Source organism: Argiope bruennichi, chromosome 6 (genome assembly GCF_947563725.1).
Source record: "Argiope bruennichi chromosome 6, qqArgBrue1.1, whole genome shotgun sequence".
Lineage (NCBI taxonomy): Eukaryota > Metazoa > Arthropoda > Arachnida > Araneae > Araneidae > Argiope > Argiope bruennichi.
The window spans coordinates 12,400,204-12,421,694 of record NC_079156.1 but is presented as its reverse complement, the minus strand read 5'-3'; the positions used below and the strand labels follow the sequence as shown (position 1 = coordinate 12,421,694).

General features: G+C 29.9%; 1 protein-coding gene across 2 annotated transcripts; it reads left to right on the top strand.

Annotated features, from left to right (window-relative positions):
• Window positions 1-453: 453 nt before the first annotated feature.
• LOC129972140 (peptide-N(4)-(N-acetyl-beta-glucosaminyl)asparagine amidase-like) lies at window positions 454-12,127 on the top strand. Of its 2 annotated transcripts, none has more exons than XM_056086152.1 (4): window positions 454-634; window positions 1,243-1,388; window positions 6,848-8,141; window positions 10,252-12,127. In XM_056086152.1, the coding sequence occupies exons 2-4, from the start codon at window positions 1,374-1,376 to the stop codon at window positions 10,422-10,424; spliced, it is 1,482 nt and encodes a 493-aa protein (XP_055942127.1). In that variant the 5' UTR covers window positions 454-634; window positions 1,243-1,373; the 3' UTR covers window positions 10,425-12,127. The 2 variants fall into 2 exon arrangements, with proteins under 2 accessions (XP_055942127.1, XP_055942125.1); XM_056086150.1 differs by having other exon boundaries at window positions 10,249-12,127.
• Window positions 12,128-21,491: the final 9,364 nt, after the last annotated feature.

Sequence of the window (21,491 nt, the reverse complement as noted above, 5' to 3'; positions counted from 1 at the left end):
AAAATACATTTTAAAAAATTAAATAGATATTATAATTCAGATTTAATGTATCGAGGTAAATAATCCGAATCAAAACAAATGCAATCTAATAAAGAAATTGAAAAAGAGATACTGAGAGATTGTTTGCATCAGTATTGTAACGTAAACGCATACATTTTAATAATCATAATTGTTGAAAAATAATTTGATGAAAATTATTACCTTAATATCTAAATTTCTTTTTAATACCCATTAGTTTAAGACCATTAATTTTTGTTGAATAAAACCATACCCTAAAAACCGATTCAAGATTACGGCGAAAATAACAATGAATATTGAAAAATTACACAGATAACCCTCACTTCGGTTTGAAAATTTCATAAGTTTAGGAAAAATATAGCGAAACGAACGGATTTCCCCCAATAACAGCTATAGCAAAAATATTTTATTTATCATTATCATCATTTGAAGTAAAGCCGTGTTACTAGCGTAATCAAGTGGGGGATCTTTGCACATCAAATATCGGATGTGATGAGTAATTAAGTTAATCTAAAGTAAAATTAAAAAAAGTTTGAATGTTTTTAAAGATCTAGTTTTCTCGAAGATAAAGAAGTTTCTTGCATAGCATTTGAAATACATTGAAAATAGATTCAGAGTAAGAAGACTATATTCCTTTTATGTTTATTAAAAATATTTATCTAGTGTATTTTTCCCGTAAAAGTTTTAGCAGACCAATGGAAAGAATATTTGATATGGTTTTGCTGCATGGTTTTGATTATCAAATAATATTTTTGAAAAAAATTTTAAAAATATTTATTGCGATGAATTTCATCAGTATTGTAGAATTTGTTATTAAAGTTTCCTTATGAAACTACACCCATATTTCTGAAGAGTTTAGGGAGGAAAAAATTAGTATGTAAAAATATTCTCTGTTTTGGAATTTTGAAGACAAAGTAGTATTATTAAAATTAATTAGATCAGTACTATAGTAATAGATGGTTATCATTTTTTATTAAGTTATTTAGTTATTCTTTTTCTTTTGAATGTTTTTTTTTTAACTTTGGGGTATTTTTTGCATTTTCCTTTTAGCAGTTATGATTAATTGCTTTGATTCATATATCTATTCAAATATCAAATTTTCATGTTTATATATTTATTATATTTTATTTGTTTTTACTTATCTAAAAAGATAGTATTTTTAAGTGTCAAATAAAATTATAAAGTGTGTTTTTCTGAAAAAGCAATTATTCTCTCTCTTTTTAGGTTTCTTAGTATTGAAACTTTTTATAATTTTGGTGTGTGAAGAATGACTTTTATATTACAAGAAAATAAAGCCTGGATTTACAACATTATTTAGTAAAGAAATACAAAAACAGAAGGGTTTGTCATTGAAAATGGAACCAATAAATGTAAGATTTTTATTTTGTTTGTTTTAATAATAGCACATGATTTATGTTATTTATTGAATACTTCTGTAACTGATTGAATCTACTTAATGCATTCCTTGAGTATATTGCCAATATGATAACACAAACAAGAAAGTAGAATAACTGCTGCATACTATTGCTAGTATTTAATAATTGTTTTCTTATTGAGTTGCATTCCTATTAAACAAATTTTATGAAATTAAAAAATTATTAATAAATAAATATTGATTAAAGAATTTAGTCATCTTTGATGACCAGTTTGTTTGTAGAGAATATGAATTGTGCTTAATTTATTTTAAGTCTCTTAAGTATAACTTGGATGCTCATGATTATCTCAAAGGAAAAAAAAAAAATTCTTTAAAGCATCAAATTGAAATATGTGCAAGAGAAATATTATTTTAGTAGCTCTACATTTGTTTTATATACTGTGTAAATGAACCTTTCTGATAGACTCAAATACTATGACATAATAGTATTTTTAAAACTGTAGCATCCATCTTCTAACTTTCATAACACTTTATATATAACTTCATTTTCTTATTCCTCTTAGTTTCTAATGATGAAAGCAATCCACACCATTAAATATTTGATGAAACAATGTCTATGGTTTGGCATTCAATGTAATAATGAAATGTATTATTAAAATTATGTAAAAATATTGTTAAAAAATGGCAGGGAAAATGAGCTAGACACTTATATTGATATCATTAAAAATACAGTTTTTTTTTTTTAAATTTTAAAATGATATAAAAGTCAATTTTATGAGAATAGTGTTGAAAATTATCTCAAGAAAACACCAAAAGCCTCTTACTTTTTTAATTATTTAAGATAAGGGAGAGAATGTCTGAGGGGGGTATTTCCAATCGTAGAAATACATCTTTGCAAAATTTGGTAGCTCTAGCTCAGGCAATCTGTTCTGTACACAACACACAAGTTCAAAAACATATTTTTTAAATTAATATTAGGAGACATAGAGACCAGATTCTCAGTTACTAAAATCAGAAGTACTTATAGTGCTGAAGGAAATAATTTTGGTCTCATCTGCTCTTGTCTCATGATGTAGACTGATGTATTTCTTACCACTTATTCCTTCTATATAAATTATGCCTCTCATGGTGAAATAAATCAAAGTTAAAATTTCAAAAATTTCTTCTATTTGGCCACGCAACTGTTGAAATATGTTTATATATATATATATATATGAAATCAATAAAGTTGCTGTCCTTTATCTTCATTTTTTTTTTTTTTTGATAATATAAAATGAGAATATGACAGTGATTTGTTTCGGTCTTTGCATATTTTCTAAATGGGTTGGACATTACTACACCCAAACATTCAAATCTTGAACTCAAAGATTATTCTTCACAAATACATCATCTTAGTTTTTTATTTATTTAAGTTTTTTTTAAAGGCAATTTATTTAATAAGGTTTAATTTCATAAATCCCCAATTTTTTTCATTAACTTTAAAGAGTTTTATTATAAACTGAAAACTGTTAAGGGAAAATATTACTATTTATATTCCTTTCAAACTTGAATAAACAGTGTCAGCATTCCTTGTCCTATGGGCTGAATGGTATTTTTCATTCAACTGTATATTTGTATGTAAATTTTTTAGTGAAAAAACATATTAAAATAATTAATATAGTATTATTATCTTACTTTAATTATTAATACTCTAGTTTAAAATTATTCAATGGACCAAATTAATTATTAAAACTTGTTGACTTAAAGTGTTTTATTAAGAATTTTTAAATAAAAATTGTCGAATTAATTGAAATAATAAATATTTTATTTTCAAGAAAACAATAAAAAGGAATCAAAACTTTTTAATACCATTTAAATACTCTTTCATGGCTACTCACAAACCAGCTCCAATCTACGATTCTTTCATTTGTTGATTCATTTCCTGTCTTATTTTCACGCTTTTTATTGCATTTTTCCTTTTTCGTTGGTCATCATTTTTCATCTAAATGAAAAAGTAAGCAACGACAATCGATTTCTCAGACTCGAAAACTAATCAAATTAGATTTAAAAAAATAATTCCAAGGGTGCTGTAGTTCTTTATGGACAAACCGCCAATCGTTGAAATGTGATTTTTGGAGCCGATTTCTTCAGTGGGTTTTCTAACTGCTTGTTTTAAAATTGGTTTCTGTGAACATGTCTGTAAAAAAATAAGAATTCTTCAAGGTTTTTTTTTTTTTTTTTTTTTGCTTGCTGTTGCTTGCTAAAGATTGTAAACATTTTTTTTTATTTTCGTAGGAAAAAAGACTCTTTCATTTTTTCTGTTTCTGCTTTAAAAATCGCAACAAAATGCATTGAAATATTTCCAAAACGACAGTTATAATAACTTGAATTATATTAACTGTTAAGTAAAATTTTCCTTTAAAAAATTTTACTTAATAGTGAATATTTTTGTAAAAATAAATTGAAACATGCTTTGACCTTTCTATTTTTTTACTTTCATGTATACGACATGTAGAGAAAATACATGTCAAAAAACTCGAACTCGAGTTTTTGACGAATCTCCAATGTTTTATACCTCTCCGGTTCGAAAAACACATTTTTGGAAAATGTCTGTCTGTCTGTGACAAATATAACTCAAAATGTTTGAGATAGACGGGTGAAATTTAGTACACAGGATTAAAACCAAACTTGTAGATTTTTATCAAATGGGAGTAAAGTCCGATCGGATGAAGACTGTCTGTTGAGCTGTTCGAGTATAAGTTAGTACGATAACTACAAAATGAAGTGAGCTAGATAGATGAAATTCGGTACACAGATTTAACATATTTAGTATAGGCACTTATCAAATTTTGAACGATATATAAGAAGGGGTTGACCTTCTGTCGGCCTGTACTTTCAGAAACGTGTAAACGCGATAGCTCAAAAACGCAATGACTGAAATATATCAAATTTGGTACGTCTTTTTGCAACTTTATGTGTAGTTTTATGTCAAATATTATTTGCTTAGTTTAATTTAGTTATATTAACGTCCCGTTTAAAGCAACACTAGGGCTATTTTGGGACGGACCTCGTCATTTCGAACCGCAGTCAGATGACAGGACGACACCTGAGCTGGCACCCCCCTCTCCACACCACACCAACAGGAGGACATTTGGCCCTGACGAATTTAGCGTGCAACAGACCCCCTTACACGACGGTTCTCGAACCTAAAACCCTATGGCTCACAAACCGAGACCTTACCACCAGACCAACGCGGCCCAAATTTTTTGTTGCAGTCGGTTGGGAAGAACTCGTCTGAAACCGAATTCGTTTTTTGGATACTTTTGACCGCATGCTAGGGATTAATCACCAAAACACTAGCCAAGGATTGCATAATAGATTCAGTAAAAATACCAAATTTACGCCAATGGCTAATATTTCGGAATTATTGTACGCCAATGCCATACAAGGCCTCCATTGGGATAACACCTTTATTAGAGAGTATGCGAGAAAGTTTTGTTGAGACCACTCCTAAGTAATATGCTTTAATATGGTGCTTTGTAAAATACCAAATAAGATGAAGAGTGATCTCTTCATGTGATCCTTTTTACTGAATCTGCCATGTGATCCTTGGCGAGATTTTTTGCGATTAATTTTTGGCATGCGGCTCATAGTATCCAGAAATCGAATTTGTGTTTTAGACGAGTTTTTCCCAGCCGATTGAAACAAAAATTCGGCAAAGAACTACACTTGTAGTTCATTTTGCAAAATGCCATACCAAATTTGATATATTTAAGTCATTGCTTTTTTTGAGTTATCGCATTTACATGCGTCTGAAAGTACAGATCGACAGACGCAAACTTTGTAGATTTGGATCAAAATTGGTAGGTGTCCAGGTCTTAAATCCGTGTACTGAATTTTATCCATCTATATTTCTTGATGTTATAGTTACTGTAATAACTTATAATCAGGCAGGTAGACTTCCACTGAAAGGATTTTGCTCAAAATATGATAAAAATGTACTCATTTGGTATAAAGACCATGTACTGAATTTTATCCATCTGGCTTAAAGTGTTTTTGATTTACCTTTTTCACAGGCAGACAAACAGATATACAGGCATTTTCCAAGAATATGATTTTTGAACCGAGATCTAAAATGTGCGGAATCACAAAATCTCGAATTTCGATACTTTCTATATATTTCGCATACTAGAAAATAATAAAATAACAGCGTAATGCTATTTTACTTTCTCGTATACGTAGTACTGAGAAAGTATAGTAGTTGTCAAAAAATTCGAACACATGATTTTCACGAATATCCACGTTTTACATCTCTCTGAGTTTGAAAAACATTTTTGGAAAATCCTTGTCTGTCAATGACAAAGATAATTGAAAAATGAAATTCGGTACGTATATTAAACATTGTAGACTTCTGTCAAATTTTGAATCAAATCCAATGAGAAGTTAACTGACTATCAGTCTATACATTCCGAAGCATGTTAATGCGATAATTTAAAAACACCATTACTTAGGTACATCAAATCCAGTATGGGATTTTGTGACTACAGGTGTATTTCTGTGTCTAATTTTTGTTTCAATTGTTCGAGAAAAGCGCGTCTAAATCAGAAATTCGATTTTCGGATACTATTAATCGCCAAAAAATCTTGCAACGATGATGCGGTAGTTTCACTAAAAATATTTCACGCCAAAGGTTAACATTTCTTAATTATCATATACCACTGCAGTGCAGGGCGTTCTCTTAGATAACGTTTTTATTAGAGAGAATGCGAGGAAGCTTTGGGAAAGTAACTCCCGCTAACTGACTTTTTTTTTTTTGTTTGTTTGTTTGTTTGTTTTAACTCAGCTGTTAATTAAAACATTATGTTTTATCTATTGATTATGTAAGCAGAACTATATTTTGTAGCGTTTTTGATTAAAGCATTTTACACGCATTTTCTTTCTTTTAAAAATCAGATTTTTTATATCACATTTTTACATTCTATGATATGTATTTATTGCTTAATTTAGTAATTCAAATCATTGGTATTTAGTTTCATTTAAACTTATTCATACACTTTTGTCAACCTTAACTTATTTCATGTTTGTAAATATGGAATTTTGTTGTTTGGTGCTTTGTTCAGAATCATGCTGTACTCTGAAATTTTGTGCATTTGATTCCTTTCAGTGATAATAATCCGTTTTATTATTCTTAGAACTTAATTATCAGTTACTACTTTAATTAAATTTTGATTCCGCATGAAGTGTTGCTACCTGGTAGTGAACTTGAGCAAAAATTCCATAATATTTAGAAATTAATATCCAAAATTAGAAAATAATTAAAATGCTAATAAGATTGTGATTTTAAAATCACAATCTTATTAGCATTTATAAAATCACAATCTTATTAGCATTTATAAAATCACAATCTTATTAGCATTATACTGTGATACGTAAAATATTATTTATTTAAAAAAAAAAATATTTTCTGTTTTTAAGGAAACGGAGAAACTTTTATACTCGAAGCTTGTCAACATGTTGTCCTTCACCGATTATTGGAAAGACGATTCCTTGCTGCAGTGTGCGCTTACACTCATTCCAGCAGATGAACTGAGAGTAAGAGCAACCGTGAAGTACTCGAGCTTGCCAGAAAGTAACAATGTTGATATTGACGATCTTTTACTTCTGGAACTACTGGAATGGTTCAAAGAGGATTTCTTCAAGTGGTTGGATGCACCCAAGTGTGACACTTGTGATGTGGTTACTGAGAAGAAAGGATTCGTCACACCCACCCAAGATGAAGCTAAGTGGGACGCACGAACGGTCGAACATTTTGAATGCCCAAAATGTGAAAAGACTTATCGATTTCCTCGCTTTAATCATCCCCGAAAACTCTTAGAGACTAGACGAGGACGTTGTGGAGAGTGGGCCAACTGCTTTACCTTACTGTGTATTGCTTTAGGGTATGATTCTCGCTTCGTGATAGATTGGACGGACCACGTCTGGACAGAGGTATATTCTCATTCCAACAAACAATGGCTGCACTGCGATCCTTGTGAAAATGTTTGTGATAAGCCTTTGATGTATGAAGTGGGATGGAATAAAAAGCTGAAGTATGTCATAGCCATAGGCAGGTATGAAATACAAGATGTGACGTGGCGTTACACAAGAAATTTTGAAGACGTCCTTAAAAGGCGAAATGTGTGCCGTGAAGAATTTCTTCTTCACTGTATTCTAACTTTACAAGAAAAATTACAAAAGTCTTTATCTCCGCCACAACTTAAGGAGTTAAAAGAGCGTCGTGCCAGAGAATTAGCAGAATTTTTATCTCCTGCTCAACCTGATAGTGGGAATTACAGTGGCAGAACTTCTGGTTCACTGTCATGGCGACTAGCAAGAGGGGAAATAAGTTTCCTTGAGAATTTCTATGTGTTTAAGTTAAACACTGAAGAAATAAAACAGAAGTATTTTCACATTAAGTACAGCTGCGCTTTGGATAAATATATGCGTGTCAGTTCCTTGTCTGTCCAGACGGAAGATTGGAAGTCCTTCACTTTTTCCCACGCGAATATGTTCCGCAAAGTGGAGAAAGACTGGAAAGTTTCCTATCTTGCTCACGCAGAGGGCTTCAGTAGAGGAAGCGTTGCATGGAAATTTGATTTTAGGGATACTAATCTGGTTATTAGTACTGTAAAATTAAACCTGCATAGTAGAACGTTCAACTCGGGGACTATAAAGTGGTTGCTTTTTCCAAATTCTGAAGATGACAAAATAACAAAATATTCTCCTGAAGGTGAGTATCATTGTTGAATTTTCTATTCGTCTTTAATTTGTATTTGAAAAGTAACTGATTATCTATAAAGGGAATTACATACTACCTTGAAGTTACAGGGTGATGGGATCAAGTATAGAAGCTGGCGTCTGTATATACATAGAAAATATGCAAATTTCAATTAATTAGATTGAACGGCAAGGAAAACCCTGCAGGAAAAAAGTGTGTTATAAGAAATGTAGTTTTCCTGCATATTAATAGAAAGTAGTTCATATTAGAGAATTAAGAAGGAACTTAGGGCGAAACATCTTAAATTTAGAGAAATGTGAAGGAATATATTTCTACTCATCATTATTACAATTTCCATTAAAAGTTATCCCTATAATATATTTCGCCCATTTTTCAACAAATAGTATTATAATAATCCGATGGTTTTATCATTAAAATGAGAATTCAATACCAGGCGTCACTTATGCATGGGCGTAGCAGTACAAGGCCACTGTAAAAGATTCATTCATTTTCAAATTGTACAAATATGAGTAACTTGCCAAGTTTCTTGCATACTCTCCAAGTGTTCTATGTGTCTTCCATGTATCACATGACACACGTCCTGTGGTAGTTAAATTTGTTTGCACATTTTATAGCGCAATCACTGCAGCACTAATCTATTATCTAAGCTTTTTTTAAAAAAAAAATATTTTAGTGGTGACGATTCATATATAAGCTCCTTAAAGTGCCTCCAAAAGAAGTCACAAAGGGTTTAATCAGATAACTAGGGAAGAGAGAGCAAGAAAACGAAGCAATACATTATTACCAGGAATGAGTGGTGAGTGCCTTACATCTGAGGAGAGGTGGGATACTAAAATTTTTCGATACCGATGTTTGTAATGCGTTAAGCAAAAAACATCGGTGTGGCCTTTGGGTGTATATGTGCGTCCTTCACGCTGAGTTAAATCTTTTGTATAAAAATGATATTGTATTATATCATAAGTTTTCATATCGAATTCATGAAACTTTTAGAAGAAAGCAATTTCTTCGAAATTTATGATATGATGAAATTACTATTCCAAATAAATTTTATTAAAAAATTGTTCATATCTTACGAGGTTCCTAATACTTGCAGTTACAATTTTTTTTACAGTTTTCATTTAGATACAGTTTTAAAAGTTTATATATTCCTTTTTTCTGGAGGAAAAAAAAATTGTAAATGCTTTCTTGTTTTTAAAAATGTATTAAAAAAAATCTGAGTATGCGATAAAATGACATGGAAACTCTTCAAGCAGACAAGAGGTAAAAACATTACTTAGCTTTACAAAACAATATTATCCCATTGGTATACGGTTAGCGAATGATAGCAAATGCCCACCTCTCTCTCCCCCACTTCTTTTTGTGAAAGTGGCTAACCTTAGTAACATAATACATTTTATCCTTCCATTGCAGTTTTAACTATATTTATTTTATGACTCTAGGGAAAATTTTATTGGTTTAATCATGTTGATTTCTGCAACAGACAGTCGGCTGAAAAGAAGACAGAATAGCATTGATCTGCCAGTGTAATCCAAATTTTGTGCCTATTTTTAAAGGAACTGGGATGCTGTGAAACTTGACTAGCTAGGAAGGTCCTTGTATGTACATGATAAACAGAACAGGTCCAAAGCTTTGAAAATATCCCAGCTGCCTCTCATAGTTTAGTATTACACTTATGTTGTTGAACATTAAATTATGTATAAAAGATTTAATTGAAATTAAACCCAATCAGTATTCTCTTCAAAACCAGCTAGATGCCAAAGGCAACTCGTTATTATGTATGCAAACAAAACATCACGTTTTCTTCTGTATTATGCTGAAAATTGTCTTATAATCTTTATGAATTATTCTGCGTTATGACAATTTATAAATGGAACAATTGACAAATAAATATTTGAGAAATAATCCAAAAAAAGTATTAATGAATGAAGTGGGAAAAAAATTGACTCTTTCTGGATTAGAAGTTTTGTAAAAAAAATCTAATTTGTTTATTAATTAATAAGTAATACGTTTTGGGAAAAAAATTATTTTTAAAATGAATTCTGTTTTACTTGACTATGTTTTGTATATTTGAAAATGATGTGTGATATATTTCTTTCAGAAGTATGTCCTTTAGAAACTACAGATTTGAAAGGAAACACAAATTTCATCCTTAAAGCTGAATTGACTGGTGGCGATTCCTGGCAACATGCACAACTATTTCGCCAATCTTTAGACTCAACTGCATTTCCATTTGAAGTGGAGATTCATTTTATAGAAAAAATGTCATCTCCTTAGGAATCAGGTGACATAAAATCAAATGGAAATCATTTTTAACTAAGAAATTAATTGGATACATGTTTCCATACTGTGTTTCATCCAACCCCGGAATTGTTGGGCTTGCCATTTTCCTCTTGGGAAATCATGGTTTAGTGCTGAATTGCATCTGTTTGCATAAGAATGAATTGCATAAGATTTCATTGCCAACTAATGCCTTAAAAACTGCATAAACAGTGTAATGTGTCTGTATAAGAAGATTTTAAATTTCTTATAATTCATATGTATGTTATGCATTTCATATTATTCTGCCAAAATGCATGCAATAATAATTCTTGACATCAAAGATATCCAATTGTCTTTGAATTGAAAAAAGATTACCTTTATAACTGAAATTATTGCTTCATTTGAATACATTTAACTTTTCTAAATATTTTACTTAGACTTGCCTAATACTGGTTGTACTTTTAGATTATAAATACATTAGAGAATCACATATATGAATGTATCTAAAACAGAATGAGATTTCAGTTATATCTAAAAATTATTACACTTACAATAGACATATAGCAATAGCAAAGCTCAAAACTACCATTAACATGGATGCTCTGATCATGGATATTCCTTTCACTTGGCTTCCATTGTTTTATGTGAATTATCTCATTTTTTAAAGGATCAGAGATATAGTGTAAAGAGTTATATAGGTGGAATGTTGTTCTTCTTAACCATTCCCTTCTTAACCAACCTTAATTGTTCCCAGAGAATATTTGTCTATTTTTGTTCTTGATATATTTAGGCCTCTTGATTTATGCATTTTGTGATCCCATGCAGTGACGTCATGAGGCTGTTTTAATAGCTGATTAGTGTAGTTTTACATTTTAATAAATATTTAATCAATATGTTGATGATTTAGATTAAATTTTCAGTTTAATTTTTAAAATTACATAGGTTTTAACCTATTTTTAATGTATATTTCATGAAAAATTAACCATTAGTTAATAATGTTCCTACTTTTAAATAAAAGAATTAAATTATTATGATACATTATAAAGAAATAATAAGCTTCAAGCAAATACAGCATCAAAAATCATTATTTTATAATAACTGTCAACTGGAATGTAACTAGTTAAATGAATAATTAACATCTTAACATAGTATAAAATGTAATTCATTATACTTATTTCTTAATAGTGTCAATAATTCTGTGAATATTTTAATTAATAATATTTAATAATTTATGGAATTTGTATTGCTTACAAATTTATTTATTTGACAACTTGCATAGCAACGTTTTTTAAATCATCTTCCTATAGTTCTGGACTGCCATTTAATGATAAATCTGCTACTAGCCTCAAAAGTGTACTGTAGTACTGTTGAGAATTCATTGTTTCATTCCATTCTAAGCAGTCTTGAGTACAGATTCTCTGAAAAAGAACATGAGGATCATTTCACTGACATTCATGTTAAATTATCCTTTTTTGATATGGGCTATTGCTACTACTTGTCATATTAGCAAATATATTGACGTATTACAACACTCAACACCAAAAATCTTCTTTATTTGAGTATACTATATAATTGCAAATTCTATCATTAGAAGTTGTATGAAAATATACATAAACAATTATTCTGTCTATTCTTCATAATAGTATGAGACTATCATGTGCCTTATTTTAAAATATGTTTAAGTTTTTATAAGTGTAATGAAAAGTGCAATAAAACAATTCTTGTAATTTGTAACATTTGAATTTCAAATAAAAATAGTAATTTTATTATCAAATAAAGTGACTATTAGTTTATTTGCATGTCGAGGTAGGAGTATCTGTAGTTGGAAAGCATGTTAAAATTTATATAAGTCCTTATGCTTATATTACATAAACAAAGGAAAGCGTATAAATTCTTAACCAGCAGGGCCGGGCGATGACTGCATTTCATCATGTCGATATATCGTCCAAGAAAACTCGATATTTCTCAATATATAGCGATTTTATTAGTTATTTATTGCAAAAACAAATTATAAATAACATCTATTAACATATACTAACTTATCAGAACTTCTTTAAAAAAAAGGAATTTTCAATTACTTTACTAATTTTAATTACTGATAAGAATATTCACATTTTTTCTTCCAATAAAATAATTAAAGCATAGTGATATTAAAATTATTTCAATAGAGTATTGCAATAGCTTTTCATTCTAACTATGTATGCATTTCACAATATATCATAATACTATATTTTTTAAATAATGGGATAGTTTTTAAAATGTTATCTTCTTTAATCCCAATTTAGAAAATGTAGTCCCTTTCATCCTTCACATATACACAAAATATTTTTACCTTTAATATGCTAAATGAAATAATTTTGATAAATAGCGAATTCGAAATCTGTAGTCTATAATATCATGAAGAATTAATTCGGTATATGAATAACATAAAGTATTAGCAGCAGATTTAATTTAAATATGCATTTTTAATTTTTATTCAGTTTGTCGATAACATTATTACAAACTAAATTATCAAATGCATTCCACTCTTTTTTTTTTCCACCTTTTCATTTAAGAAGTCGATATGTTTCCCCAAAGTCTTAAGCAATTTTCAAATAGTATATACCATTAATCAGATTGTACAATCAAACTATCAGTTTTTTATTATTATTATTATCATTATTACTTAATAATTTTCAACGTATTTCAAGAAATTAGAAACAGTCTATTTTTTATACTTTATTACATTATTTAAAATTTTCATTATATAAGTATAAAAAAATTTAAATTATGTTTTATTGATATTTTGATAATCTTTTTAAAAAAATAAAAAAGCAAAAAAGAATTTTACTTCACAGTTAAAGATTTTAAAATAATTTTAGAAAATTTGCAAGAATATGTGCTTTAAATTAAGTTGAATGTTAAATAATATCTTTATATAATTATTCGCTGTTAACAGATATTTTTCAAAAAAAAAAAAGGTAGAAATTACAGATATTAATATAATTTTTCAGTATATCTCATAAAATAAACATTAGTATATAATAAAATATCAGTGCATTATTAAATCTGTTAGCCATGAGTAATTACGAGTACTGTTTACTGGATTTTTCCATACGCTTTTGAAACGCAGCTCAGCTTATTTCGAAACAATTTAAACTTCTTTCAAAATACTTGAGAATAAATTTTATCATGCGATAACAATACAAATTGCATTCAAATTTTAAGGACTGGCTGTACCCGGCCAGAAGCTGCTGTGGCGTTTCAAGTATGATTAATTTTACAATTCTTGTGGATTTACGATATTTTTTGTTGTTCCATTGTTTGTGCACGTACAAATATTTTTTATTTTGTCGACTCTAGAACACTCAACCTATAATTGTCCATGTGAGAATAATCTATATCTAGATTTAAACTATACAATTCTAAAGATTAGCCGAGTACTTTGTTGGTGGAAATTGCAAACGCCATTCGAAATGGGAATTGCAATCTCTTAAACTGAAATGGCACATTCGTTGGAATCACAGAAGTACGAAGAATGAGGGAACTTCACCATTGAGAGGCCAAGATTGTTGCTTCTATAACATTGCTCTTTTTTTTTTTTTTTTTTTTTTTTTTTTTTTTTACTTCTAAACATGGTTGTTGAAAAGCTTAGGTTGATAATTGGCACGCCAATTTTCAATTGCAGTAAGTACAGTGGTATCCCCGGTAGATCGAGTGAATTCCGAAATTTTGTTGGATAATTAACGGCTTCATCTGCTTCCAAAATAGCGTCGATGGACTTGCATGCAATTGCCTCGATTTGAATGTTAAACTAAATGACATTGTTAAGACCATAAATTTCTTTCTTCTTGGCCGCAAGAATAGCTCGTTCACTCAGCCAATAGAGACTCGTGTTATTGATTTGAATGCTGGGAAATACTTTTTCAGCCAATTCTCCTTTTGATGTCTCTAAAATGCAGAAGTTATGAAGTAATGAAATTTGTCCTAAACAAGAACAACCGGCACCATTCCGTTTTCAATTTCTAGCAACTGATATGAGAATAACTCAGCAATCAAGAAGTTGTGAAGTTAATTACGTCTTTACGTCAGCACAAATAAGTGTCGAACATTTCCAGGCAAGCATTTATTTCAGCCACTGGTGTCAATCAAGGAATTACAGATAATGTTTGCCTGAAATCTCCTGCAAGCAATATTAATGCGTTCTCAAATGATCTGATCTTTCTACGCAAATCTTACAATGATCCATGAAGAGCCACGGGCGAATTTTTATGCGTCATTAAGCATCATCATTGTTATTGAAATGGATAAATTGGGATTTTTAGCAGTAAAGTTTGTCGTCCCTTAATGCCAGCGAGGTAGAGTTAATAAATATCAAAAAAATTCAGTGAATGAAGAAAAATTTGAAGAGAACGCTTATGAAAAACAATTTCTAGAAATTTTTAGAGACAAAATTTCTTGGGCTAGTAAGTTAGCTTGCTCCATGGGTTCTTTGAGTTAAATGCTTCAAATAGTGCACTAGAATATGTTCAGTGTCCTTTTCTTGGTTGCAGGAGAGACAAATCCAAATTCATTCAGTAGAGCTGGGGTGATGATCATCCGGATTGTGCATTATCTCAAACAATAAGTTTACTTTTGCAATACTTTTTCATGCCAGATGCATTTGAAATGTTTCACGTGGGAGTTTCAATGAAGTGCATGTTCAATGGCAATTTCAAGACGGAATGAGTATTTCCTGCAACTGGCAGTCTTTCTGGCATTCTGGTTGCAATGTCGAAGATGTTCCGGATGAGAGAGCTAAGACTATATCGTTTTAGGAGGAAACTGCAGGTAGAATCAGTCTAAAGACGCGTTCCGACGACCTGTAGCCTTAAGGATTTGGGCATAAATCTGCCAATTGACCCATTTTATGACCATCTCCACTTCATCGTCATTGGAAAAAGGCATTGATCTTCATTGGGATGCCCGGTGTACAATTTGCATATCTTAGTTTCTATGAATATGTTAGATTGTCCACCGACTTTTCCCTTGTTTGCATCGTAACAAAAGCGAATATGGAATAATCCACCGATTACTTACAACCATTTATCATTTCTATGGTTGCTAATTTACCGACATGTTCTGATAATCTTCTGTGTAAAGGATATCCATAGTTTCCTGTAAATGGGTTGCATACTAATGCTCGAGAGATGCTTAGGAATTGAATTGAATTCAGTTTACTGCAGCGTACATGTATCATATTTTTTGTCTCAACTTCATGCAAATCCTTCTCGATATTGGTATTGGGTATTTCAACGCATATTACTTCGTATATTATGTTTAAAGTGATTTTGTAATAGGGCCAAATTTGTATATGTGTGTGTAGCAATCCGTTATTTTGACATTCTGCTGAGTACATGAAATGAACGCAATGATAAAATATATAGCTCAATTCCAACGAAATAATAAAATCAAAATGAAAATAAATCGAAATCTATGAAAATTCAAATTAACAAAGCACTCGGAAATATTGAAATGGAATCGTAAAATAATTAGTGAAGCCTGTGTTGTTTTTACCTCTAACATATGGCGCCATCTGTTGGATTCCATTATCAAGAACAATAAAAAAACTATTTTCACCTGTTACATGTGTGACATTTATGTAATAAGAATATAAAAACCCGCCTGCATTCGAATGCAATGTTGTGCCAAAATTTCAAAAAAATCGGCGAAGAACTTTGGGAAATTACCGATTTTGAACAAACGAACATTTACATAATTATTTATAAAGATAATATATAAGCATTTTAATAGCAGAAAATATATACTATAAACAATAAGAATAAAGAACTTCAATCTTGAAAACTATTTATACTATAATTTGTAATTTTTTAAACTGTTTACAATAAGTGAAATCTAACATTTGTGTACTTCCGAAATCAATATTTCCACAGTTTTGCAACAAAGTTCCACCAGCGCATATTAAAAATAATGGAACTTTAACAAATAAAATTCTGAAATTTTAAACTGGTTAATATTAATAAATAAACCAACGATTTAAATTACAAATTCACTTTTCTAGAAACATATATCTATCTGAAATGCATGCTTATAAAGAAATGTTTACTCTAGGGAAATGTATAAGTGGCGCTGATGTTTTTGCCTATTGATCCCACCTACATCTGAATACAATGCGCAGGTCATTCGTTGTCGGTGCACTGTTCTATTAATTTGCAATCGCTTTATGTCGGAGCTGACAGACATGGAATGTGGTCAAATTGTTGGAGCGCATATGGTGAGGGCTTCCGTAAGCAAGGTACCTGAGGTGTTTAGTGTTTCAAGAAGTAGTGTATCAAAGATTTATTCCGCATATTTGAAATGCAGAAAAACACCATTCGCTGAATCACAGCGTTGACGAAAGTGTGTATTGAATGATCATGAAGGAGGATTGTGACGAAGCAGACTACAGCTGCCAAAGTTACTGCGGAAATGAATGTGCTCACAAACCCTGTCAGCAACCAAAATAATCAGAAGGGTGCTCCATCAGCAGGGTATTTCTTGCCGAGCTGCAATTCAAAAAAACCATTCATCAGTAATGCTAATGCTCGTAAAAAAAAAAAAAAAAAAGTGGTGTTTAATTCATGAAGTCTGGACTGTGGAGCAGTAGAAGAAAGGAATATTTTCAGATGCATGTTGTTTCACCAGTTTCTGGACTAGTTTACGTTTGGCGAACACCGTCCCAAGCCTATAAAACAGACTGCTTGTTGAATAGAGGGAAATATGACGAAGGTTCTGTATGGTTTGGACAACCATTTCGTTTTTTTTTTTTTTTCCTGGACCCCGTAATAACTCTGCTAAAGAACCTTACTGACAAGGATTATGTAAACATTTTGGTCGATCAAGCCCATCCTAAGGTACAGAATTTGCTCCCCAAAATGAATGGTGTTTCCCAAGACGGCAATGCATTGTTCACACAGCTGCTCGCATTGTCCAAGACTGGTTTTCTGAGCACGAGGATGATTTATTACAACTCCCCTGGCCACCACAGTCACCTGACCTCAATATTATTGAAACTACATATGTATGGTCTACATTGGAGAGGGAAGTACGTGGTCGCTATACACCACCATTATCGTTACCTGTACTTGCCATTGTTTTGCAGCAAGAAGGGTACAAGATTTTCTTGGCAACAATACAGAAACCGATTTATCTATTCTGAGAAAACTACATGCTGTTTTGAATGCCAGCGGTTTTCCTAAACCGTATTAAGCAAGGAAACATATTTTTTTTTAGGTGTTTCCATATTTTTGTCCAACAATTTTCCTCCATAGAAATTTAAAAGAATGCTAACTTCATCTCAATTTAATGAAGATTTTAAAGTTAAAATATTAATTTCATTTTAATTTAATTTATTGTTAGTTTTATTTGTTAACAGTTAAATTTTATTTATTAATGAAAGTATGGATGAGCATAATTTTATTGTTTAATGAAACGAAATTATACACAGATACAAGATGTGTAGCAAGAAATTACTCCAAAAGTACTTTTAAGCACCTTCGCACATACAAGCATGTATAAATCTACATTTTTTTTCTAAGCAAAGAATGTTTTCTGTTTTATAATAACGTATATTTTTATTGGAAAAAAAAACTTTCTTAGTTAATTTTAAATGCGTATTTTTTAAAATTTTAATACTTATTTCTGTATTTGCGCAACGTCTTCTATTGTAAAACAAATTTTGTCCTTTTGGTTTTGACAAAAACATAAAAATGAAAGGAAAAAACAAATTAAATTAACTTTTATCAGATTAACAATAATCTCTCACTTTCAACGTTTCATAAAATTTACAAATCAATTGTCAGAAATGATCAGGCTATATAAAAACTGTCTAATCGCTTTTTACTTCTGAAGTTTAGTAAAGGCCTTTTTTTGAACAGTCTGACAATTTAATAAAAGTCAGCTTTTTTTAACCTATATACAATAATAACAATAATAAATAAAATTAGTTTAACTTTTAAAAATTTACAGAAAATTGTGAATATAAATTTTGGATAGAAATGAAAATACTTTGACAAATCCTAGTTTTCATAAATAACGGAAATAAACAAACAACAACAAAAAAAAAAAAACGGATTTCCTAAACAACGGTAACAAAACGGAGTAGAAATAATAACAAAAAATAAATAACCAGCTCTGTAGCTAGAAACAAAATTAAATTGCCAGGTGAAGCATTTTTAAAATTATTTTTAGAAGCCAGCGCCAGATACATCGCAGTGCTTCAAATTTTACAAAACTCATCAAATAAAGAATCTTTTGCAATGAACTGCCTTAAAAATTTTAAATTAAAGGAAAGAAAGCATATTTTTAACCACGATTTAACAGCGATAAAATAATGCGATTTAACGATTCGAAGAAGTAATGATATTGTTTTGGAAAAAAAAAAAAAAATTGTATTATAATATGCTTTGATGTTATGGCGAAAACAGGCTGAAATTCTATTATTTTAAAATTAAACTTTGAATTGAAATTTTTAAAAAACGATTCTACATCTCCCTAAAAATAAATTCCCAAATTTCAATAATTTATGCTGCGCGTTTGTCAGGACAAACATTTCCATGTAATGAGATTTTTCACTAGGGAAAAAAATCTATAAGAGTAATAAAAAAGAATTTAAAAAAATGAAAAATCGTTATATAAAATCTGAATCCGAAAGAATAAAAAATTTGAAAAATTTTTACTTCTGTAAAAAATTTTTTTATCTGATGCAGCATTTTTTTCCTGCCTAGTAAAAACTAAAATTTGGCATGATGGGTCCAATAAATATTAATTTGCAAATGAACGGGGGCATTCATAAAACATAATAGTAGTCGCGACCATTGAAAATTCATGGCTAATCCCTTTAACAGGTCGTTGAATGGTTTGCTCCAAAACGACATATTAATGAGAATGATGATCCAGTATGTAACGTACAATAAAAAAGCTTCATTGTAAATGTCTTCAGAGCAACTTCTCTTATATTCGATGTATATTTTTGACGTATCAAATTCATTCTGCTGCATTCTTATTTTTCATTGATCAGACCAATCTGCATATTCTTCTTTAACAACACATAAAAGATTAGGCAACTTATATAAATTCTTCAACATCCAAAACACTAAAAATTGAAGTTTGAACGTTTATCGAATCGCTTTCTTGATACATAGGCAACAAGTAAGGCACAGTATCATTTCATACTGCCTCATAACTATTTCAATAAACGTAATGCACAGAAAAAGGGAGTGCGAAAAAAAAAATGGCTCATTAAGTGTTATCTTAATATATGTTGGAACCCCCGGATCTATTTCATCCTGGAATTCCTTCCCCGAATTTCTCCCTTTTGTTAGTTGGTTTATTTTCTTGATAAATCAAGTAAACAAGCATTTGTGATATCACTTTTCTATGTGCGGGGAAACAAAACTATCTTTCTTTGCATTTCTCGAGAAAATTGAGCATTTTTTAAGGATCTTTTTTTTTCAAAATTAAGCACTTTTAAGGTGCTCAAAAATGGCTTTCAAATTTAAGCATTTTCATGATGTTATGCACCCCAAGATAATAACGACTGTATATTAAAAATGTCTACGTACAAATAGCGAGATTAACTACACTTTGAAACATTGAAATGTAATTTTGATTTCCAGAGCAGGTGTTTATTTCATCAAGAAAATTTCAGGATACCATTTAAACTAAACTGAAAAATTGCAAAATTTACATTCAATCAATCATATATAGAAAGAAAGAAGATTATTATTTTTTAAAATGTAAGCGGCTTTGAATACATAATGTATGTATTCAAAAGAATAGATATATCTACAATATATTTGATCATGAAAATCCTCGGCCTTTTCATAACAGAATAATTTTTAAGGAGTCTCAAATAAAATAATAAATTTTAATGCAAATCACAATGTAATTCAGAACATGCTATTTAGTTAAAATATCAAAAATTTGGAAAATATAACCAATGAGACAGGATTCTTTAGTAAGTGGTTTAACATAACTCTACTTCCAAGTCATAAATGAAATAAATTCTAAAAATGGTATAACAATAATGAATTGCAACCAATTGAGGCCATACCGTATTATCAATTAAAACTGAAAACTAACTTTGATCAAGGTTCAAAATTTTTTGCCAAATAAGGGAGTCTGGAACTTAACACCTTTATTAAGGAGTGTGTGCTTAAAGAAAACATTTCTTGTACTTTCTACTAATAAAATATTAATAATGTATTCTCACAAAACATTCACTTAAATTTTTCTTATTCTCCTGTAGTAGTAAGCAAAATTTTAAGAACTTATAAAATGACAAAAGTAATCATATTAGATCAGCTGTTGCTGGTCATGTAGTGCAAACATCATTTGAAAGGAAGTAAATATATATCAAATAATAGCATTTGACTGAATACCAAAATGTGTTGTGTGTGTTATGAATGTGTTAAGAAACATATAATATTTTTTTTTTTTTAATGTCAAGGGTCCTGATATTCAAAATCATAACAGTTTAATGTTGTAAAATTTATATTTACATCTTTTCATTTTAAGTTCATGCATTTTTTTTTAATTTTTAAAAATAGCATTGTAGATGTGAATGAGCCCATATTGTCTCTTAGCAATCACTTTTTTCAGATTCAGTACATCACTAATAATTAATGTGTTAGACTTGAAATGTCTGTCAAGTTTTTGCCAAACTCAATTTCTGCAGTAGTTGCATTCTGGGCGTAAAGATTTTTATATAGTGCAATTTATAAAAAGAATGTCTCTTACTGCAATTCTTTAGAGTATAGTAAATTCTTTTTTTTATGCATTATTTTTATAAAACACAATTTAGAGAAAACATGTCAGTCTAAAAGTATGTTAAACAGACCTAACAATGCTTACCATGCAAATGGAAGATTATGAATGAAAAATAATGTTTTTAAATCAGTTGCACTTTACTTTATGCTTCATACAATTTAGAGAAAGCATTCCAGTTTAGGAAGACAATATCTCAATTAAAAATGATACTATCCAATTAAAAGTATTAACATTGACAATTTTCTTAAATTGAAAAGAGGTTCTTAATTCTTAGATGATTTTTTAAGGTCAAAT